The 24642-nt window shown below is 40.6% G+C and overlaps 1 protein-coding gene across 1 annotated transcript in view; it reads right to left on the bottom strand.

The window, feature by feature from the left end:
- Window positions 1–24642, bottom strand: part of PLD1 (phospholipase D1) — a gene marked incomplete at its 3' end in the record, with an annotated part of 134603 nt that overhangs the window by 68923 nt on the left and 41038 nt on the right. Inside the window, exons 2-6 of the mRNA XM_083364872.1 lie at window positions 13666–13848; window positions 10763–10908; window positions 7927–8072; window positions 5653–5761; window positions 1740–1805 (exon numbers count right to left, since the gene is read on the bottom strand). Coding sequence (XP_083220998.1) covers window positions 1740–1805; window positions 5653–5761; window positions 7927–8072; window positions 10763–10908; window positions 13666–13819 — 621 coding nt within the window. The 5' untranslated portion in view covers window positions 13820–13848. The remainder of the gene's footprint in view (window positions 1–1739; window positions 1806–5652; window positions 5762–7926; window positions 8073–10762; window positions 10909–13665; window positions 13849–24642) is intronic.

Here is a 24642-nt window from a genome sequence, read left to right as displayed (position 1 = left end):
ATTTTTGTTTCTTTGCATGCTTGATATTTTTAAAAAGGCATATGCTACTGACTACACTTATGCACATATGTAAGTAACATCTTTTGCTAGGATACATGACCACAGTTTGTCCAGAATGTGAAAAGTGAAAGATTGTGACTAAACAAAATTTTAATGTACAGATAATACCACCAGAAATTATTTTAGCCTTTTTAATAAATGTTGTTATTGATGTTAAGCTCACCATGGAAAACATCATATATTGTTCATCATATATACTAAGTTAATTATTTAAAGACTGAAATGCAACATAACTAGATTCTAAATAATCTATTTTTCAAAACACACAATAGTCCAAACAGTAAAAGTAAAGTCCAAATTAAGAATATTTCATTCTTAAGAATTGTTTATTTTAAAGTGGTTAAGTTGTAATAGATTGTTATAGATTCAAAATAGTTTTCAAGAGTGTACAAAAGATACTATTTTTTTCTAGCAACAGCTAAATTAGACATATTACATTGAGAAAAATGTTTCTCATTTCTTTCCTGTTACCTTTATTGATTTCATTGCAGAGACATTAACATAGGAAATAGATTATTTTGTTATCTAATTTTACCTTCCAAAAGACAGAAGCAGATGAAAAATGTGAGGTTCTTTCCTGTTGGCTTTTTTGAATTAGCTGTTTTAGATTCTAAAAGTTTAGTTCCTAAAGAAGTAACCTTGTAAATAATTTTAATGTCCTCCTCTAGTGCAGGGGTAAGCAACCTTGGCTCTTTTATGACTCAAGGACTTCAACTCCCAGAATTCCTAAGCCAGCATGGCTCAGCTTGGAAACCTCTCTCTTTCCCCTCAGTGTGGCTGGCTCAGGATTTCTGGGAGTTGAAGTCCACAAGTCATAAAAAGGGCCAAGATTGCTTACTCCTAAAGCCAATAGAGGGAGCTTTTTTTTTGCAAAAAAAAAAGGTGCCGGAATGCCGTTCTGAGCATTCCATGAGAAAAAAGCCCTGCTTTACGGACCTGTGAAGGTTATAAATACAAAGACTGGCTGAAAAGTTATTTTTTTATCACTGTAGTAACTATGAATGGTTGCAAAACAAGGCAATCACTAAATGAGGACTACATGTAGTTGCCTCTGGGTTCTCACAAATTTACTGAATCCTAAACTTTGGTAAACATCTAGTGATATGCTCCTTCCCACTACATACACATATTATAAATGTTATATTTTGGGGGATCATGTCACATGCTAATTCAATGAATGAGAGGGTATCCTTTATAAAAAAAGCAGTGAAAACAGAGAGCAAGAAGATAACCAAGTTACAGGAAATAAGAAAAATGGGAGCTAATTTCTCCATTACAGTAGTACTTTATAACACAAGATTCAGCCAATAACACCTTGATATCATAAAGAACATTACACATAAATTTCAGATTGGCTGGATTAGCGTTGTTCTTTGACCATGATTTGCTGAAAAAGTTGTAACTAGCTAGGTTTATATTGTTCTAAATACAAGCTAGGATTTACAAAATCAAAATGTTTTCTTTCACCTTAAAAAAACCCCCAAATCCAAATATTTCTGATATGGCAGCCCAAACCCTTTTGAAAACCTCTTAAAGTTATAATTTATACATATTTAAGTCAATTTGTCAATTATAACTGACACCACTACTGTAATTTAATCTTTCTTTACCAAACAATCAGATAATAATCACAGAATAACTTTAACTAACAAAGTAAATACTATCTGAAGGTCACTTACTGTTCCATGATAATTCTTGTACAGGGACATTTGTAAGAGATTTGTGAGATAATCTTCCAGTTGTTTCTGCAAAGGAAACACAGAGATACAATATACAAAGGAAACACAAACACACCAGTTAAGGATTGCAACAGCCATTATTAAGACAGACAGGCAGAAGACTAGCAAAGCACATCCATGAATATCAACTACCATTCAGAAGGCATGATGAAAACTTTTTAATCTCACAACACATGGGCAGACTTAACCGTGGTTTCAGCTGGAAAACTAAGCATCCTACATTAATCTAAATTCAAAAATGCTAGGCAACTCTTGGGAACTCGACAAATTAGCCATCAACAGGCACATAGAGGTAAACCACATTTACATACCATTCAAAAACTAAGAATGAAACAGAAAGCCCTGAATAGGTCCTTTCTAGCAACCAGCACACAGATAAGCAGGATTTAACACCAGGAAAATAATCAAGTAGAAAACAATACCCTAATCAAGGAACTTCCAAGGAGAAAACCACAACCTCACCAACACTAGCAGGGCAAGTCACTGTATATAAACAGGGAATAAACCCCACATTCAGTAGCATTGATGATGTTATCTAGTCCGATAATGAAATGACTGCAAGTAAACAACCAAGCTCAGAGTTGTTATGAAGAGTCAAACTAAAACAACAAGATCTCTTCTGGAGGGAATAACAACACTGAAATGTTGCATGGGTGACAGAAAGAGAGCAAGTGGAGAGAGAGGTAGAGGAAATAGGATATAAAGATTTAGCAGGAGGATGATTTATGAGGATAATGATAATGAAAAGATGAGATAATTAACAAAAGGTAATTGATTTTACTTTGCAGTTGAATCTGAGAAATGCCTCATGATAAAAAGCAATCTGAAATAGCTGGAGATTTACATGAAAGGACAACTGATTTTTTTTCCCCTCAAGTAATTAACTTTTAAGACAGGAGGATGAATTTAGATTTGCTGAGAATAGAGTAAAAAAGATAAGCTTTTTTTCCTCCTTTTTTCTCTGCCTACAACTGCTCTCAGGGAGAATCTTTTAAATTCAAGATAATCTTTCTTTCTGGTAAACAGAGTAAAAGATTGGGAAAGAGAAACTAAAGGGGAAAAAAACACGAAACAAAACAAAAGCCTTAAATCTCCATGACAGGAGTTAGCACATAAAGCATGCTTCAAATTTGACTAGGATTTGAATGTCAACATAATCCTTCTTTAGTACTGTACATCTGCATGAATTTTATATACAAATGTGGTCCTTTCTTTCTCTGTTAAACAAGATAATAATCGGGAGTGTTTACAGAAGGAAGGTGGAAAAAGTAAAAGAAGAATAGTTGCAATCTTGAGATCAAAGCTCTATTCCTTTTAATAGGAATTGTATATGTGTTAAAAAGGGGCAAGGCTTTGATCTCATGAGTCATGACTGCCATCTTGACTTTTTCTGAGACCCCACCTACCACAGACATCGCTAGTAAGGAAGTTGTGGAAACACTGTTGTTTGTTCAGTACAGGTAGTTCTCGTCTTACAACAGGTCATTTACTGACCATTCAAAGTGACTTACGATCCTTTTTCATCCTTATGACCATTGCAGCATCCCTCTGGTCATCTAATCAAAATTTGGATGCTTGGCAACTGGTTCATATTTGTGTTGGTTGCAATGTCCTGGGGTCACAAGATCACCTTCTGGCTTCCCCACTGAGAAGCAAAGTCAATGGGGAAGCCAGATTCACTTAACAACCGTGTTACTAAGTTAACGATTTCAGTGATTCACTTAACAACTGTGGCAAGAAAGTTCATAAAATGGGGCAAAACTCACTTAACAAATGTTTCGCTTAATAACAGAAATGTTGGGGCTCATTTGCTCATTTAAGACAGCCAGTTCTACACCGAGCATTTGAAATCCAAGCAGTTTACGAAAGCCATCCAACAGAATCGCATGATCCAAAGAGTAAAAAAAGAAAATAAATAGAACATACGCAATCATCCTAAATCTGATAATTAGGTAGTCCTCAACTTACAACTATTCGTTTAGCGATGGTTTAAAGTTACAACGGCACTGGAAAAGTGACTTACAACTGGGACTCACGCTTACAACCATCTCAGCATCCCCACGGTCACTTGATCAAATTTCAGGTGCATGGCCACTGGCATGTACTGACGGGGGTTGCAGGGTGTCAGGGTCACGTGATCACCACTCATGACCTTTCCAGGGAGCTTCTGACAAGCAAAGTCAATGGGGAAAGCCAGATTTGCTTAACAACCAAGTGAATCACCAAACTGAATGATTCACTTCACCATGCCATAAAAGCTCGGAAAACTGCCTACAACTCACTTAACAAATGCTTTGCTTAATAATGGAAATACTGGTCCCAACTGTGATCCCAAGTCGAGGACTACTTGTAATAACTGCCAGTACCCACTCAAACTTGCTCCGTCTCCAAATGCAGGCTTATAAAGATCGAAACTCGAGGGCACTGCTCGTATTTCAGAGGCTACTCAGAATAACAAAGAGTTGGAAGAAAGCTTGGAGGTCTTCTAGTTCAATCCCCTGCTCAAGCAGGAGATCCTATACTATTTTTTTTAAAATCCCATTTATATCCCGCCCTTCTCCGAAGACTCAGGGCGGCTTACAAGCTTAGCAGTAGCCTTCATTCTATGTATATGCCTGCTTAGTAGGGCTTTTGGGCCCCCCCCAAGCGGCATTATTACAAAGTCAGCTTAATTGCCCCCAACAATCTGGGTCCTCATTTTACCTACCTCGGAAGGATGGAAAGCTGAGTCAACCTTGAGCCTGGTGGGATGCGAACCTGCACTAATTGCAGGCAGCTGGTGTTACTTAAGGAGGCATTAGCCCACTGCTCCACCAGTGGGCTCACAAGCCAGGAGGATGGAAGAGCAAATAAAAAATGAAATCCAGACATACTGGGCAAAGGAGATTTTATTCTGAAGAACACAGGGCTTTGTTCTCAAGGGTAGACTACTCACTGCTTCATCTTCTCTTTCCACATCTCAGAGGAGAGAGGTAACTTTCAAAATGCATTCTTGGTCCTAATCCATATAGGCTTTACATAATTTAATAAGCAACGTGATTGTTATTTGGAAATAAACCAACAACCAGTGCAATGCCACACCGCTGGTACAGTATGACGATATCAGATGGCTTACATGCAGACAACTGCATTGTCTTCAAAGCCAGTCCCATCAAAAGTGGGATTTAAAAGGCTTCTAAGTTAGGTGGGGTAAAAAAAAACCAAGCAATTCAAGGATTCCAGGAATGCTACTATTATTGTAAAAAAGATGGAAAAACAGATCCTTGAAATTCTATTCAAGTTTCTCTCTCCCTCTCTCTCTTTCTCCCCCCCTCCCTCTCTCTCATCATCCCTCCATACTAAACAAAATCAAGGGATATCTTTCTCAGGTTTTCCTTCAGTCTCTGGACTGCATAACTGTGCCCGTAAGTTCTGCTTAACAGTTCATTCTTCTCTTCCCCAATTTTAATAGTCTTCCATACCTTCCTGAAGGCCATCTCTAAATCTCTTTAGAGTCTAAGAGCCTTGTGATGAAGAAGACCACCAGCAGCTTTCCTAGGAATAGCTTCAACTGGTAAGTTGAAGTCCACAAGTCATAAAAGGGCCATATCTGAAGACCCCTGATCTACCCTATATACTTAGGAGGTCATACGTATAGCTCAAAGCTTAGTTATAAGAGATATTCAGCTCTCCAGTTCTCTAGCTTTATCAATTACACATGTAAAGGGAGCAGTGAAATAGGAACAAACAAATGACATGCTATGCATGAAACGTATGCATAACCTCATTTATGGAAACTATAATTAGGTATGTAACCAAAGTCTAAAATTAAAATTAAAAACTTAAAACTGATTTTCCAGATGAAGGATCTTACTCTTCTACTGGAGAGATGATCTTCTCTGACCATGTTTTCAGAGGTGCGTGGAAGACTTGGTATTTGTCTTGCTTCTCCCCTTTTGACAGTCTGTCTCCGCACAGTGTGTCTAAAAAATACAACATTGAATGTGTCCCAGAGATGAAGGGTGAATTTGCCAATAGAAATATCCTCATTGTTAAAAGGAAAACACTTGCAGCTAATGATTCAAATTTCTTTAATTACTGGGAAAGATAACATAAAACACACATGGATACATTAATTGCATGTCCACCTTCAGGCTTGTATTTTCATCCAGCACAAAATGTCCGAAATGTACCCTTACCACACTTCACTTACATAAACGATTAAGTACTGTCTTAGCCAATAAATGTGTCTGAACAATTAAAATCATAAAACTGATTTGGATTACTGAGTTGATCTACCTAGAATCATCAAGTGGATTTGGATTTGATTCAACGAAATTCAGATATCTAAATCAGGCCACTTTAGATATTCAAATCTATGGGTGATTGGACCACAACATCTCTGAACCAAATCAAACTGGCTATCTCTGATATACAGTAGCTTGAAAATTTTAAACAATTACTTTGGTCCGAAAGTGATGATTTCAATTATCTCTAAACTAAACATTCACACTATTAAGAGCAATCATTTTTGTAGGTCACCTAGTAGATAGTAGGTAATAGTAACATTAGTAGATAGCCAAGAGAGGGCCAGTTTGGTGCAGGGGTTAAGGCATCAAACTAGAAACTAGAAGACCATGACCTCTTTGGAATCTGGTGGGATGATGGTGGGAAAGTTGCATGCTCTCATCCCTAAGAAGGAGTCACTGGCAAGCCACTTCTGAAATTTTGCCAAGATAACTGCAGGGATTTGTCCAGAACTGACTGAAAAGATCACAAATACAGTAGATAATGAAACCAAGAGTTTAATTTTTTGCATTTACATTGCCCATAAAACTGCTGCCTCAGCAATTTTGCTTCTTTGAAGAGAATCTCCATTAGCTAGAGCAGCCTTCTTCAGGATTTACTGCCAAAGAATTTTCCAGAGTCATGGTGATCACCTGGTTCTTAGCAATAACAAGCAAGCATTATAAGAGCTAGCTTGATGTAGTGATTAAGGGTGCTGGCCTGGAAACCAGCAAATCGTGACAATACTTTTAATGTCATTAAACAACAATATCTGCCTATTGCAGATCCATGGGAAGGACTTGCTAAGTGGACAAAAAATGCAAAATGCAGTCTAATCTTCTGGCTGACTATGTGACCAACCATTACAATAGTGCATGATGCTTTGGTACAGATGTTCATAACTGCTTTTAAGCCATTGCTTATTTTTACTATCCCATTCCCATGCAATCACAAAGAAACTTAATTTACATGAAGCCAATTCTTGGCCTGCTGAATTTTTGGCAACGGTGCCCCCATCCTAAATGTCTATGGAGATTCTCAGTCATCCAGGTAATGGTTGTCCCAAATGTGCACTGAAGAAGCTTCTTGGATGAGAAGCGAAATGACTTCAAGGAAAAAACAAAGGAAGTCCAGTTGCCTTTTGAAAAAAGCAACATTGAAACATTATGTTCAATGCCATAAAATTAACCACTGAAAGCCAGCAGTAGTTAAAGTGGGGATGGGTTCAGAACGGTGTTAATAAGATCATGACAGCAACTTCTGGAGAGTGCTTAGGGGCTGAATCAATGTTCTGGGAGACTGTATGGAGGCCTACCCACCTACCTCTGGGTTACAGCATCAGTGTAGGAGCAATACGGATTCAAAATCTTGTTCGGTGAGGAAGTGTTTTAGGTTAGAGCTATTATATCTAAACTGCAAAAACCCTGAAGAAAATTAGTGGCGGCAAAGCTTCAGAACCTTCTGTATTTCTTTGATATCAGCTACTCAACAAAGCTAGCCATCTGCATGCTTATAATTCAAACATGACGGCCCTACTTTAGGTAATTCACTATCTTTTAGCTTATCCAACCTCACAGAGTTAAACAACATGTTCCTCCTTTTAAAAAAGAGAAAGAACCAACTATGCCATCTTGGAACTTCTTGGCAAATGGTGGTACAGATATACTAAGACTACTGTAGTGCTAAAGCTGATACAACTCTGAACAATATTGTCCGAGAGAAAAATCACAAAGCCATCACAATGTGCTGAGCTCTCACCAAATCATAGCATACCACTGGATGAAAATTGGGTAAATATGAGTGCTTTTCCCACTCTACACGCAAACAAAACCCCTGCTTAGAAAGATTTGCATGCAATCACCTTCGTGTTGGGATGGGAATTCGGATAAAAGCTTTGTATCGAAGGAGTTCTCTGTGCAGCTCCTGAAAATGCTTGTATTTCCTTTTCACTTTCCATGTAAACTCCCCATGGGTCAGCTCAATGGTGTAAACACGGGGGCTTGGCACCTTCAAAAAGGGAACCAGACGTTAAAGGCTCAAAGAAGATTATTTAGTCATTTTCTTCTTCTCTTTCATGTTAGCACGTTCTACAGAGAGTCCATTAGTGACCTTCTTGTAGATCAATTAACCAAGGCTCTCATTTAATACAAGTAGTCCTCGACTTACAACCACAACCAAGCCCAAAATTTCTGTTGCTAGGCAAGATGGCTAAGTGAGTTTTGCTCCATTTTATGACCTTTCTTGCCACAATTAAGAAAATCACTGTGCTTGATAAGCCGGTATCACAGTTGTTAAGTGAAATCAGGCTTCCCCATTGACTTTGCTTGTCAAAAGGTTGCAAAGGGTGATGATCACATGATCTGGGAGATGGCAACCATACGGGCATGCTGCAACGGTTCTAAGTGTGACAAACAAGTCACTTTTTTCAGTGCCACTGTAATTTCGAACATTCACTAAACGAATGTTTGAAAGTCGAGGACTACCTGTATTACGTTTCAGCAAGATTTATCCTGAATCAGTGTCATCGAAAAAGAAACATATTATGCGGAAAGGAATTAGACATTATTTCCCCAACCATAAAAGTTGCATAAAAATAGCTCAGTACATAAAACCCCTCTCATAAGTACCATTTCAGAGAAAAGATGTAACTTACCTGCTCTTCCTAAGCAATTGGATGCCACAAATCACAGAGAATTGATCCATGAACTATAACTGGTTCCTAGAACCTCTTTTGTGATTCAAGAGCAAAATAGGACCAAGATAGCAATATCACTTAGCCCAGACATGTCAAACACAAGGCCCGGGGGCCAGATCCGGCCCGTGAAGTGGTTTCATGTGGACCGCGAAGCCATCCTGAAAACAGTGAGGGAACGGCCCCCACTGCCTTGGCCCTGGCCCAGAGACCCTCCTTCTGCCAGAGACCCTCAGATCTGTCCCACTCCTGCCCAGGCCCCCATAGGCACCCTTGATGCGAACGATGTAGAGCTGGCCACGCCCACCCAGTAGGCCATATGCACTCTAGCCACACCCACCCAGTAGGCCACGCCCACCCTGGCCACACCCACCCGGCCCCCTGAAGGCAACCGCAATGCTGATGCGGCCCTCAATGAAATTGAGTTTGACACCCCTGACTTAGCCTTATATACCACTTGGTGGCTCAGTGGGTTAGGATGCTGAGCTTGTTGATCAGAAGGTCGGCAGTTTGGCGGGTCGAATCCCGAGTGCCGCGTAACAGAGTGAGCGCCTGTTACTTGTCCCAGCTTCTGCCAACCTAGCAGTTCGAAGGCATGTAAAAAATGCAAGTAGAAAAATAGGGACTACTACGGTGGGAAGGTAACAGCGTTCTGTGCGCCTTTGGTGTCTAGTCATGCCGGCCACATGACCATGGAGACGTCCTCGGACAAGCGCTGGCTCTTCGGCTTTGAAACGGAGATGAGCACCGGCCCCTAGAGTCGGAAACGACTAGCACGCATGTGCGGGGGAACCTTTACCTTTACCTTTAATGTTATATTCTCTGGGCATTTTACAATGTCAGCATATCGCCCCCAACGATCTGGGTCCTTATTTTACTGACCTCAGTAGGATGGAAGGCTGAGTCAACCTTGAGCCGGTAGAATCGAACTCCTGGCTGTGGACAGAGTTTGCCTGCAATACTGCATTCTAACCACTTCACCTTTTTACTTTTGAAGGGTAACTGGGACTTCAGATAAATCTGATTTTTATGTTTTAATCTGAGGGAAGGAGGAAGTCTGCCAGGGCACAAAATGGATTCTGCGATCCTCTTCTGTACAAAACACCTCTTTTCACTGATGCATGGAAAAGCTACAAAGGTCAAACTGGAATGAAATTGGTTCAGAGTAATCTTTGGATAGTGAAACCAGGGGCATTGTCAGGACCCACCCCAAACCACGTCTTAGGAAAACAAAAACTCTTGGAGTCAGTTCTAGTCCAAAAGGAATTTTTACTAGGACATGCTTGGTTGTGGAAATACAAGACAGGACTTAGTATTGTTTTACAAATTGAAACTCTATAAAGGGATCCCGGTTCAACCCTCCTTCCCTCAACCCCATTTGGTCAGCCCCCATCATTTTACTTCGTGTCATCCCTTTCGTGGGAAAAAAGGAACTTTGAATCTTTATGGTTATTGCCTTCTTCCTCTACAGAATTAAACGAAGACACAGGCCAGATGCCTTCTTCTCTAACCCTCCCTTTTGTTCCCCCAGTTCAAAAGGTTCCCTTGGTTTTTGAAATAACCTAAGGCAGGCTGAATCCACATGCACTCCTCCTTCCTCGGGAGATGGCAGAATCCATGGGGGGGGGATAATGTTTTAAACATACATTTATGAATGTGATATAAATGGATTCTGACAGGCATATAAATTTAAGAAAAAAATAATCTTCCTCCTTTCCTTTGTCCTTCTATCACACTTGGTGAAAATTTCCCTCGATTAAAGATTAAGATTCAGTAGTGAAGATTCCGGTGCAAATCATCAGGTGTACCAATTTCTAAAAAATGGCACACAGAAACTTCCTACCCAGCCATTTCTATGGAACAGGTTAAAAAGATTTTAAACATGATATTCGATGCTTTTTTTAAAAAATAGTCGTCTATTTTTTTTAAAAAAAAATATTTCGACCCACTAGGCCTCCTGCATCCTTGCCCAACATGAAAGTATGACTGAGAGAGTAGATCTGACCTTGGTTGTTGACGTAAAACGCTCCACTTCTAGAACCCGTACTCGGACAGGACACCCGGTTAGGTAGAGCTGCACGTGTGGCTCTTTAAATCCTTTAGTGTTATAAATGGCTGAGAATGGAATGCCCACTGCAAAGAATGAGATGGCTAGGTATCAGTTTTTTTACATGGGTTTTAAAGCGCACGTTAAACAGGTTACAGCAAAAGCAGTTAAATGACAGATTGAGACATGGCAGCACAATGGGGATTCCTTCAGCCAAGCGCTCCATGGGGTGTAGCAGTTCCTCTCAAATGAATAAAAGATCCAGATTATTTTGCATTAGTCACTTCCCCTTTAGATAGGAAACCTGATGCCAAGAGGGTGATTTGAGTGAAATGTAAAAGAAAATGAAATTTAATACATTTTTTAAAGACAAATTTCACAATAAAAACCTAAAATAATTGATTGTTTGGATTGAAAGATCAGGGACTGAATCTGGGTTGTTCTACTGCAAAACATTATTCACATCCTGGATCAGATCAGGCAGTAACTTATAGTTTGTCTAATCATACTTTGTTGAATAAAAAACACAGTTGGCACACAATGTCAATCAACTGTGGTTTACAAATCAAGGTTGATTCACACTTTGGGCTGTATCAAAACAAATCAGCCATGTAGCATATACATATATGCTCTGATCTATATATTAAATTCTCTCTCTTTCTTTCTCTCTCTCTCTCTCTCTCTCTCTCTCTCTCTCTCTCTCTCTCTCTCTCACACACACACACACACACACACACACACACACACAACTTGTTATAGCTACAGTATATCTATCTATCTATCTATCTATCTATCTATCTATCTATCTATCTATCTATCTATCTATCTATCTATCTATCTATCTATCTATCTAAAGCCTCCACCACTTTTGAAGAGAGGTACTATCAAAAACTGATAGAAAACGATGAGCAACATCACTCACAACTACTACAACAATGGATCTCCAACTTCCAGGTCCCTGGAAGTACACTGTTGTAGTAGCTGTGGGTGCTGTCACTCATGGTTTTCTGGTGGAGGCTTCATAGCACAGGGCTCATCAACAGATTTTGTCAACAGCTTTAGCTTCTACTTCCCTTGGCTAGTTGTCACAATAGCAAAGTCTTTCTTTCATAGCATTTTTGCATGGTTGACCTCAAGGTCTCTTCCCAGATTCCAGTACAACTGTAGAGCAACTGGCAAGTCATACAGTGGTTGTCCATTCTGACGATATGTCCCACCCACCTCTGATAATCAGGGACTCAATGCTAGTAAACTCAATGCAATCCAAGATAGCCCATAGTAATTTTTACATACAAACAAGCTTTTTAAAAATGATACTATTAACTACCATATGGCTTGCATATTACACTAAACCACTGGTTGTTGAATAAAATATAGTTGATTGGGTGCCTCTAAGGGAAGCACATCACATTATGGCACAGCACACTGAATGAACCAGGCCACTGAAAACAACAGGATGTTTATAGTTAACATGTTACACTGGTTTCAACATGTCCTTTGGACATGAATAACTTCAGCTAGATAGAAGTAGGAACACTATACTGTATTTATACAGTACATGCATAAGCAGATGGTGGATGAATAAGTTTGTCCTTCTCAACTAGCTGATGTTTATCTATCAATGTGTAATTTATCTAGCACTACCAGTCGAAGCCACAGCAATCCCAACACAGTAATTGCTAAATAATGGTAAAGGCCTGGGGTTTTCTGTATCTCTTTTCTTCCACCTAATTGTCATGTGGAGTTGCAGTTGCTAGCAAACCGCTTTGAAGAGAAAGCTCAGAGCAGATTAGAAAATTCCAAGTTTTTCTCATCTCTAGTTATGTACAGCCCCCTGCCATTACTGTATTTCAGAATGATTCAGGGCAAGGTGTTTTTCCCCCACCAGTTTTAAGATGTGTGGACTTTTGAGAGTTGAAATCAACACATCTTAAAATCGATTAAGACTGACAAACACTGAATTAAGAGAATAGATGGTACCACTTCAGATTCCATACTGAATTAAAAATAATTAATTAAAAATATTTGGTTCTATTCTCCTACCTTTGCTCTCTCTCTCTCTCTCTCTCTCTCTCTCTCTCTCCTCTCTCTTTCTCTCTCTCACTCACACACACACAAACATAAAAAAATCAATACAGTGTGAGGAATTTAACAATTAAAACAAAATATTATCAAATAAAAATTTTAAAATGTTAAAATTTTGCACCCAGTATAGTTCTTTGCTTTCTCATGATCTTTGTAAGACTTGACTCCAAGACTTCTAAAACAGGAGTGGATAAAGGCACAGGTCATGCAGCTGCCAAACACTTAGCTTTTTGTTTCCCAAAGCAGCGCAAGATGTCACCTCTGAAACAGTGACAAAAGGACTGGATTTTGGCAGTTTCATATTTAAACTGGAAAATAAGGGGAGGAATGGGACTGCAAGTCTTTTGGACATAAAACACTCCTATTCCTCTCTTAACCCGGTTACCAAAAATTCCTGGGGAAAAAAACCTGGGTCCAAATTTTCAAACGTTTCCTTTCTGGTAACCAGAAGGCCTTATATAATCTGTTGGGATTTTCAAGGTTTCACCACCTGGGAAAAATAAAGGAGCTTTTGGAGTTATTAAATGTAGAGTTTTGGTTTTTAATTGGTAAAAGAAGTAGGGTTAATAGTACAGGAAACAGAGAAATGTTAGCCAGGATGGTTGCTGAAGACTTTACAAAGGGCATCAAGGCTCCTGGAGCTCCGATTCAGTCTAATTCAATCACATTTGAATCACATCTCTTCCCCCTCATTCAGTAAGAACTATCAACCTTCTTTTTAAAAAGAACCCTCAGGTTTCAAAGAAGCCTTTTATGCGCTTGAGCTACTGACTTACCGGGAGCTTTTGGATCATGTACCACATCACTGTCCAATTCTTCTCCTTCAAAATGAAGCTCCCTTGAGTCCAGACTTTCGATTAAGTTACTCATGTCGGCAGCGATTTTCCTCAGTGTTGAAGTGCTCACTTGCTTTCTATTGCTGAGAGACATCTTAAAGGTTTACACTTGCGCACAAGGGGCTGTTTGAGAGAAGGAGCAAGGAAAATGCATTACTGGTGGTGGTTATGACTAGAGTTTGTTGCTGCACCAAAGATTGATCTGCATGCCTGCCTGGCCAAGAAATTCAACCGTCTGCCTTTCTATCTTGCAAGATAAAAAGAGTTCAGACAGAATGGAGTAACTCAAGAGCCAAAAGTTTATCTAAAGAACAGATGAACAGCCAAGTTCCTGTAACCACTCTTGTATCAGAACAATTATTCTACATCTTCATGTAAGCCATGATTGAGAGACAGGCACCCTTCCTTTTCACGACCCTGTAGTCCCTATTCAGGATAGAGTTGAGGCAACTAGATGGTGCTCAGGCAGGTGTCCTTTCTGACACCACACAGAGTTTGCAGCAGATATTTTTTCTTTGCGCCCTAAGAGACTAATATCTGCCGCTACCTAGGATTGAACTCTCCGTCTTCAGAGTGGGAGGCGAGCATCTTCACCACTAGGCCACCACACCGCTCATATGAGAAATAGTTACAAGATTAGTACAATATTTATTTTTCTTCTTGAGGGAGCTAGAAAGGTGATACAAACTGAACATTAATGGAAAATCCCATAGTCTGCTTGCTATTTTTGCCCATCAAGGAAGTGAATGAATGAATGAATGAACCTTTATTGTCAAAGTACAACCATGTATACATTGAGATTGGCTGAGCCTCCTTTCATGTCCCCCCCCACCACAACTCACAGTGACAACAAATCTACCATCTTATTACACCATGTGAGCTAATCTCTTTCTCTGGAGAACATATTGCTGGTTCTCTTTCAACATGTACAGCACTGCACATGTGCAGACATCACTACAGAAAATACAAACGTAGCAAGGACCAAACAACATGACCAGTCATTGGAGTTCCATGTGATTCAATTTCATGTGGATTTCTGGGATATAAACTATTTTTATTGCTTAAGTATAAACAAAGCATCACATAACATGTGATGGTACAGAGAATTCCAAACTTAAAAACTGGAGAATCTATACAAGGTGCCTAGCAGGATCTGAGTATGGTTTTGCTTAAGTCATCTCCTTTGCTCAACTCTGGCCAATAAGATTTGTACATTTGGCATTTCCATTGAGAATAAGTCTCAGAACTAAAGTTCAGTATTTCATCTCTCTGATGATGTGCAGAAGCAAATAGCACAGTCCACCGTTTCTCAACCTTGGCGACTTAAATACGGATGGACTTCAACTCCCAGAATCCCTCAGCCAGCTAAGCAAAAGTTCAAAAAGGAAGGTTATTGACCAAGTGAGAATCAGATGTGTATGGAATACCACTGACTATGCGCACCAGATTTCTAATGTTTTGATCATGTACTATGTATAAATGAGAAGACTATTTATTATGTGTTCAGTTTAATAGACATCAATACTGGTTGTTTTTGAAATGATGAAGACCCATCATATAGGGTATATGGGTTATATATAGGATTCTTCCAAGAATCCTCTTCTGTAGAACACACACAGGGAGTAATTTCTTAACAAGAACAGGAAAAAACCAACAGCCACAAACAAGTTTGTATCTCTCACTAAGCCATAATATGATTTGCTGGCCACGTTGTGGCTGGCCACATTGTGTGAACCAAGCCACTGTAGTTATTATTTCAAGAAAACTTAATTAAGGGAATTGATTTCTATGTATCTAAACAAAGCAATGTATAAAGAATTCTCTAAAGTTGGAAGCCTAAAATAAAACAAAATCAGCAATCAAATCCATGTATCAGACTTCCACAAATTGGAGTCCAATGCAAGCCACAATATTGTATTGCATACCATGATGTTACTGAGCAAATGAGCAAATTATACAATTTATATCATCTGACAATTATGTTATGATACACTTATTTATTTTATATGGGTTTCTTTTTAAAATAAACAATTCAAAGTGGCAGCATACCTCATAATCCTTCCTCCTCCTATTTTCCCCACATACAGATAGTCCTCGACTTACAACTATTCATTTAGTGACCATTTGAAGTTACAACAGCACTGGAAAAAATGACTTATGATAATTTTTCACACTTATGACCATTGCAGCATTCCCATGGTCACATGATCAAAATTCAGACAGTTGGCAACTGGCATGTACTGACAATGGTTGTAGTGTCCCGATGTCATGTAATCAGTTTTTATGACCTTCTGACAAGCAAAATCAATGGGAAAGCCAGATTCACTTAACAGCCGTGTTGCTAACTTCATAACTGGTGATTCACTTAACAAGTCTGACAAGAAAGATCATAAAATGGATCAAAACCAGTGGTGGGATTCAGCCGATTCGCACTGGTTCGGGAGAACCGATAGCTAAACTTTGCTGAGTTCGGAGAACTGGCTGAATGCACACTGCTTTCGGAAGTCCAGTCTAGGCCTGGGAGGCCTGCAGGAGGCCTCCCAGGCCTAGAACGGCCTGCCAGAAGTGCATGGATGCCACTTCCGGAAGTCCGTTAAAGGCCTCGGAGGCCCAGGCCTGCATCCAATAAGAGAACCGGTTGTTCAGGTATTTGAATCCCACCACTGGTAAAAACTGTCTTAACTATCTTGCTTAACAACAAAATTTTGGGCTCAGTTGTGGTCATACATCAAGAACTACCTGTATAATGTCCTCGCTTAGCTGACTCATGAGATTAGGTAAAGGTAAAGGTTCCCCCGCACATGCGTGCTAGTCGTTTCCAACTCTAGGGGCCGGTGCTCATCTCCGTTTCAAAGCCGAAGAGCCAGTGCTTGTCCAAGGACATCTCCATGGTCATGTGGCCGGCATGACTAAGTGTCAAAGGCGCATGGAACGCTGTTACCTTCCCACCATAGTGTTCCCTATTTTTCTACTTGCATTTTTACGAACGTTTGAACTGCTAGGTTGGCAGAAGCTGGGACGAGTAACAGGTGCTCACTCTGTTATGCGGCACTCAGGATTCGACTGACCATCTGATCGACAAGCTCAGCGTCCTAACCCACCGCGTCCCTTCTCATGAGATTAATCCACACCAGTTTGAGATGTTTGGTAACAGATATATTAAAAGATAAATAGTTCCACATTCCCAATTGTTGCCAAGGTGGCCTTGTCTTTTTAATCGTCAGAGACTGGAAAGGCAGAGAGCTGAAGTCCCTTCTGAAATATACTGTGATTGAATGTTTCTGTGAAGGAGGCAGTGGTGTGATGGATTATAGTTAAGCAGCAGGATCCAGGAAGGAGGGAGCACATTCCAACGAGGGGAGTGAGACAAGAGACAGCATAGTTGGCGCTGGATCAAGGGAAGAGAAAGAGATTTAAGATAGCCACTCTCTAGGATATATCCATTGAGGTGAGAGTATTAAAGGTTTAGTTGGGCAAGATTCTGTCTATATGGTATATGCAAATAAAGAACTGAGCTTTTGCTGGACTGTTTTACTTTGTTCTGTCATATACCAACTAATGGGCCCATATACTGATTAATTTTTTAAATGAATTATTTCTCTGCCCCATTATCCCTCCCTTTCCTCCTGCCAAGCTGATTCCAGCCATCTTAAATGCAAAAGCCTGGAACTGGCATACATATTTAATTAAGCAAGCAATTTTAGTGTTCTCTTCCTTTAAAATATTCAGCAGCAACAAGGTTACCGCTATACCTGAATTTTTTTAAAAGGGACACAGCTCCAAACAAGAACAGACTATGTGCGCACTCTTTGCAACCAGTACCAAGCTTGGGTGTGTTAAAACACACACACACACACACACACACACACACACACACACACACACACGAAAAAAGAACAGTCAAGGTGCATGCTTCAGGAAGGGTCCAACAGAACAGAGTTGCAATTCCAGTTCTTCTTGTACAAATTGTATGAAAAGTCCTGCATTTTTCCCTTGGATGTATAGTCTTCTGGGTCATTTCCCCTTAAGACAAAGAGATGGGTTACTGGTTTTTCTTGTTTGTGGGTGGTGGTGTGTTTTATTTTGTTTTGCATTGCAACAATAGTGACATGCCATCATCCATTTTGTTCATTGTTCAGAAGGCAGATCAGACAAGGCAACGGGAAATCAAACATTAAGACTCCCTCTTCATTTATATGCTCTCTATATTACCCTGTTTAATCTACCTATTTGCTAAGATAAATGTTGAAAAGGAATGTAGAGTTGGTAGCAAGAGCCAAGAAATGAGTTGAATAGTCAACTTTATTACCATACATCCACTGTGTCTGGTAGCTGAGTATATTTGGTAACCGAGTAGCCCAAGGAGAAAAAAAACAAGTGTCACGTACAACATACAACATAAGGACTGTAACTGTCATTATGTGGGACAAACATGTAGAAAACTAGCAGAGTGCATCCATGAATACCAACTAGCAGTCAGAAGACATGATGAAACTCTTTAATCTCGCAACACATGGACAGATTCAACCATAGTTTCAAATGGAAAACAGTGAGCATCCTAGACCAAGCTAAATCCAAAAATGCTAGGGAATTCCTGGAAACTTGGCATTCGGACATATGAGCCATAAACCATATGAGCCATAAGCCATATTTACACACCATTCAAAAGAGACAATAAAAAATCTAGGCAGGAAACAGAAAGACTAAAACACATCCTTTCCAGAAGCCAACACCCAGATAAGCAGGGATCAATACCAAGCAAACAAGCAGGAAACAATACCCCAATCAAGAAATTACCAAGGAGAAAACCACACCCCACCAATACTGGCAGGGTAAGCTAGGGTATATAAATAGGGAGCAAAATCCCAAATCACCAGCGCTGGTGATGTCACCTAGTTGGGTAATGAAATGTCTGCAAGCAAACAACAAAGCTCAGAGAGCACCAAGGACTCCACCTCATTCAACCCTGAGCTACGGATATTCTCTTCTATTTAGCCATTATATCTGGCTACAAAAATGTAAATGTTTAGATGGCAGCAAAAGGATACAGAAGCTCTGACTCTTTGCTGCTGTCTACCGGTTGTCTGGTGTTTTGCAGCTCAGATAGGATAATCCTGTTTATAGGAACACAGGAAACTGCTTTACACTGCCGAGTTGTTGATTCAGTGGCACCTGTATGTTCAATATTCACTGGCAACAGCACTCCAGAGTTTCAGGGAAATTTTCTTTCCCAGTCCAGCGTGGAAATGATGTGCATTACCTGCATCTGCACCTCTACTGAGCAGCAAAAATTCTAGTACAAATACTGCTCCCTTCTATTACACTTTGAGTGTTGAAGCAGGTGTCAAACATAGAGTCTACCTCAACTCCTTAGGCCAATCTAATTTGAGGCTGCTATGTGATCTTGTGAAAAGACATTAAAGAGTTGCTGGTAGATGCTAAAATCATACTTCCCCATACTCTAAAGCAGATGATGCCTTTGAATCCTAATGTCATGGTTCCGACAGATGAAACTCTTCAAAAGAACTTTGAGGCATCGTTTACCTTAAAGGATCTTTTATTCGAGTAGCATAATATCGGCACTACATAATCGAAGCCAAAAACTGAATTCCCCTCCCCTGGGCACATAGTATCAAAGCACAATTCCCTCCTCCAATTAACAGTCATAAATCACATTCCCCAATTAGCTTGAAGCGCAGGCTTTCTCTCCAGCTCTCCAGCCCACCAATTCTTTATCAGCTCTGGACCCAATAACCTTGATTCTCACGCTAAGTTTAGTGTTGTTATGTCTAGCTGGATTCTCATTCACATCCCCCCCCAGCATCATCTAACTCTAAAAGCGAAAGGGAAAAGATGGCTACATTTCCATCTGTTGTCAATGCAAAAACATCTGATGTTAGCAGCGTTGCCACCTAAATATTGTGCAGCTCTATTGCCTGCAGCAATTGTGTCCATGGACACTGCACATGGCATCCAGGATGGTTTTTTAAATTTATGGATACCATTTCCTGGAAGACAGGGAGTCCTTGGATTGTATTGGTCCTGAAAAGCTTTTTCGGGATTATAGACAAACTAATTGCAGGAAACCCATTTTTGTTAAATTGTCATATTGCAAGCCAATTCTCATTACCTTCCAAGAAAAGAAATGAACAAGCATGCAAACAAATACATTAATTACTGACAATAATGAGTAACACAGAAGTCAAAGAAACCTTATAATCCTTCAAGAGTCACAACTTTCAATCAGTAATTGCATCACGTATTCATTTTTTGCCCAGGTTCGCCTGGTGCGCCAGTTGCGACCCTATCTGGACCGAGATGCCCTACGCGCAGTCACTCATGCACTCGTGACCTCCCGTTTAGACTACTGCAACGCTCTCTACATGGGGCTGCCCTTGAGGACCACTCGGAAGGTTCAGCTGGTGCAGAATGCGGCCGCGCGAGTTGTGATGGGGGTTTCCCGATACTCCCATGTAACACCTCTACTCCGTGAGCTGCATTGGCTCCCGGTTGCCCTCCGGGTGAGATTCAAGGTGCTGGTGATGACCTATAAAGCCCTAAATGGCTTGGGTCCGGGTTATCTGAGGGAACACCTGCTGCCGGCATCAAGCTCCCTTCGTCCAGTGCGCTCCCACAGGGAGGGTCTTCTCAGGGTACTGCCGGTACGAGATTGCCGGCAGACAACACCCAGGGATAGGGCCTTCTCAGTGGGTGCGCCTGCCCTTTGGAACCAGCTGCCAGTGGAGCTTAGGACTGCCCCCAACCTCCGTTCTTTCCGCCGGGACCTGAAGACCTGGCTCTTCGAGCTCTCTGGCCCAGGCTGAGAATTTTAATTTTAATTTTAACTGGGGTTTTATTTGTTCAGGGACGGATATAATTTTTTTAACTGTTTTCAACTTTTGTATTTTTTGTTTTAATCACCCTGTAAACCGCCCTGAGTCCTTCGGGAAAGGGCGGTATATAAATATAATAAAATAAATAAATAAATAAATATTAAATCATGAGACAACATAGCGGAAATAGAAATTCTTCACCCTTTTACCTATTTTAGCTGTTCTGTCTAAGTCAGGAAACCCCCTTCAAGAGATTTGTCATTCAAAGGCAAATAGAACTGGCCATCATCAGCTTGCTTCTCTCTCTCTCTCTCTCTCTCTCTCTCCATCCATCCATCCATCCATCCATCCATCCATCCAATTTACGCATCACCCATCTCACTATCTAATTCAGCCTCCCCCAATCTTTTGGGCACCAGGGACCAGTTCTGTGGAGAGGGGTTTGGTTTGGGGACATGATTTTGCATTCTGCCTGTATTCCACGGATGGGGCTTCACTTGTTTGCGTGGCCTGGTTGCTGGCATGCTGCGGCCCGGTGTCAGTCCATGGACTGGGGGTTGGGGACTTCTGTTCTAAGTGACACTGGGAAATTTACAGATTTTAAAAAAGCTTGGAGTATTAGCTGCAACAGTTTGCCATGGCTGCACTACAGGAAAATTCTTTTGCTTCTAGAGGGCACAGACACCATGCCATGGTGAAGAAATTCTAGTGAAGGCATCTTTTATTCATGTTCTTTTATTTATTTATGAAATGTATTATTCACAGCAGATCAATATGTCCCAATGGAGGTGGGACTTACTGTATTGGTTGTTGTAACAGGAGTGGAGAACTTTTTGGAGACTAAAGATCACACTCACCACTGGGAAGAACAACAGGTTGCAGTGAGGGGTTTAGATTATGGCACTCACCCTCTTCCATGATGGGTTGTAGGACCGAGTTTAGGAACTTTTCTTCATTTTCTTTGTAAACCAAGTGAACTCTACTTTAGAAATTGTATTCCATCTTTGTTGAGCTCCCCGACTCCAGGTAGTAAGAAATAAATGCTGTTGTTTTTTTAGTAACATAACTAAGGAGGGGTGAGGGGAAATAAAAAAGGGGCACATGAACTTTTGGACCAAGAATCACCCATTCTGGTTTTCAAGATTATAACATTAATCACTTTCAAGTAAGCAAGCAATAAAGAAAAATGCTATTTGCTTGCATAATGGGCCCCATGGAGAGGTCCAAACAAAACTAAGTAAAAACTAACAACAGTTAAATTATACAAAGGCAATATACCCCAGTCACAGTACAAGTAATTATGATGTAACTCTAAAATCCTGAATCTATAAACACGGTACCTCTGTTGTCTGAGTATCTTTTCCAACAAATAAGCCCTACTATTCAACTTTAACTTCTATCCAAATTCTCCTATCGATCAAATTATTTTATAAAATATGTATGTTTTCAAAACTTTCTTTAACCTATCCCAAAAATTTGTGGACCTGGCGGGGTAGAGATGGTGAGGTAGAATTTCATAATCAGAGACCAGGTTTTGAAATGCAAAAAAATGGGGTGGAAAACCTGTGAAATGGGGATGGAAAAAAGTCTATCAGTTGAATAAAAAAACAGAATCATGGCAAGCCATGTGGTGGGGCAGGGACTGAAGAACAGCCATCCACCACACCAAGAGTTTAAATTGGGCTCTGACACTAATAGGGAGGCAGTGTAAGGTCTTGTGGTAAAAGGAAACTTGGGCTAAAACAAGAGAAGTCCAAAACACTGCATGCTGCACATTTTTGGATCATGGTCAGAAGATGGCACTGTGCACTTTAGAGGCACTCTGAGGGTTGCCGGGGGGGGGGGATGTTTAAATGGATTGTACATACAACAGAGTTAGAACTTGCTTTACAACATTCCATCTGCCATCTTACCAAATATGAACTCTGTCCCATGAACACCGCTGGTTGGTCACCTCTGCTCTAAATTCAAAGCGAAGAAATGGTATGGTACATCTCTCACAACAGTATGGATTGAACATAGTTATGGACTTTTCTGTTGTCCATAGCCTTCCTGACTTTTTAAGGTGGAGCACACATGAGGAATGTGTTGTGAGTCCTGAAATGACCATCTCATAGTTAAATACCGGCATCCCGGGATATTCAGAATATTCCATCTCTTTCCATGGGGGGTGAGCTATTACCCCCCATAGATAGGGCTTGCAACTTGGGAGTCCTCCTAGATTCGCGGCTTACTTTGGAAGACCATATAGTGGCTGTGACTAGGGGGGCCTTCGCCCAGGTTCGCCTGGTGCGCCAGTTGCGGCCCTATCTAGACCGGGATGCCCTGTGTACGGTCACTCATGCGCTCGTGACCTCGTGTTTGGATTACTGCAATGCTCTCTACATGGGGCTTCCCTTGAGGACCACTCGGAGGCTCCAACTGGTACAGAATGCAGCCGCGAGAGTTGTGTTGGGAGTCTCTCGATACTCCCATGTTACACCTCTGCTCCGCGAGCTGCATTGGCTGCCAGTTGTCTTCCGAGTGAGATTCAAGGTTTTGGTAATGGTTTTCAAGGCCATTCAAGGCCGGAGTACCTCGGGGATCACCTGCTGCCGGCATCAACTTCCCTCCGCCCTGTGCGTTCCCACAGAGAGGGCCTCCTCAGGGTGCCACCGGTCAGAGAATGTCGTCTGGTGGCCCCCAGGGGGAGGGCCTTCTCTGTGGGCGCCCCGGACTTATGGAATCGGTTGCCGGTTGAGCTCCGGACGGCGCCCGACCTTCGCTCCTTCCGACGCGATCTGAAGACCTATTTATTTGAACAAGCTGGCCTGGCCTGATGGGGGATGTGTTGGGGTTTTTTATTGTGGTTTTTTACATTATTATTTATTGTTTTAGCTAATGGGCTTTGTATTTAATTCTCTTTTTAACTTTTGTACCTTGTATTTTATATGTGCCCTGTTCACTGCCCTGAGTCCTTCGGGAGAAGGGCGGTATACAAATATAATAAACTATAACTATAACTATAAATACTCCTAGCAGACTATCCCATTTGCAACTCCTAGCCTCCTCTAAAATATCAATGTCCTTGTTGGCTACCAAAAGCTTGTACAAGATCAGTGTTTCATGGCCAGTGAACATGCTAGAAAAAGAGGGGTGTCAGTCCTTTTTCTTATTTTGTGCTTCAGCTAAATTCAGTGTTCTTGTTGGCATGTGGATGGTGCTGTTTTAGCATTAAGATCTCCAGGAGCAATTAAAATGGAAGTATAACATGGTATTTGTAATGATCCTAAACCACTCAGAAGATCATTTTAAGACACTAACGTATTAAACTAAAGATTTAAAAAGAAACAGACAGCATTTGTGTCTACTTTTATATTTGTTTGAAGTCTCTGATTCATGCCATTTTATAACTTGGCGCTGTCACGCAACATGGAAATGTACAGCCACGTTATTGAGAATTTTCCTTCTTTTTGCTCTGAAAGAATAATTTATCAAGACCGTTGGTATTTCCCATGATAGATAGAAGTAATAAAAGTAAAAATTCCAAATAGCATTGCAACTGAATGCATTAAACTCTGGCTCCCAAGGGCTATATGGAAATAATTAAAAGGAAATGAATTGATAACTTTTTTTAAAATTTTCACTTCAGAGACCAACTGTGGCTCTGCTTGAACGAAAAAAAAGGCTGCTGAACCCAGTGGGAAAGGACAAAAGTCAGAAAAGGAAGCTCTGTCCTTTTACCCCAAGGATACTGAGGCAGACTGTGCAACGCATAACAATAAATACACCAGTGATAAATACAAAGAACTTCACCTTACATTTCCAAGGAATCTTCCTTGACTTTCAACCATTCATTTAGTGACAATGTGAACTTACAAAGGTACTAAAAAAATGATTACAACTAGTCCTGATGCAACATCCCTACAGTCACATGATCAAAAACGAAGTGCTTGGAAAGGGATATGTATTTACAATGGTTGCAATGTCCCAGAGTCATGTGATCATCCTTTGTGAACTTCACAGCCAGCTTCAAACAAGCAAAGTTAATGCGGGAATCCAGATTTGCTTAACAACCAAGACAAAAAAAAGGTTACGAAATCAG

This window comes from Vipera ursinii, assembly GCF_947247035.1.
Source record: "Vipera ursinii genome assembly, chromosome: 5".
Classification (NCBI taxonomy): Eukaryota; Metazoa; Chordata; class Lepidosauria; order Squamata; family Viperidae; genus Vipera; species Vipera ursinii.
This window is presented reverse-complemented; position numbering and strand designations above follow the sequence as displayed.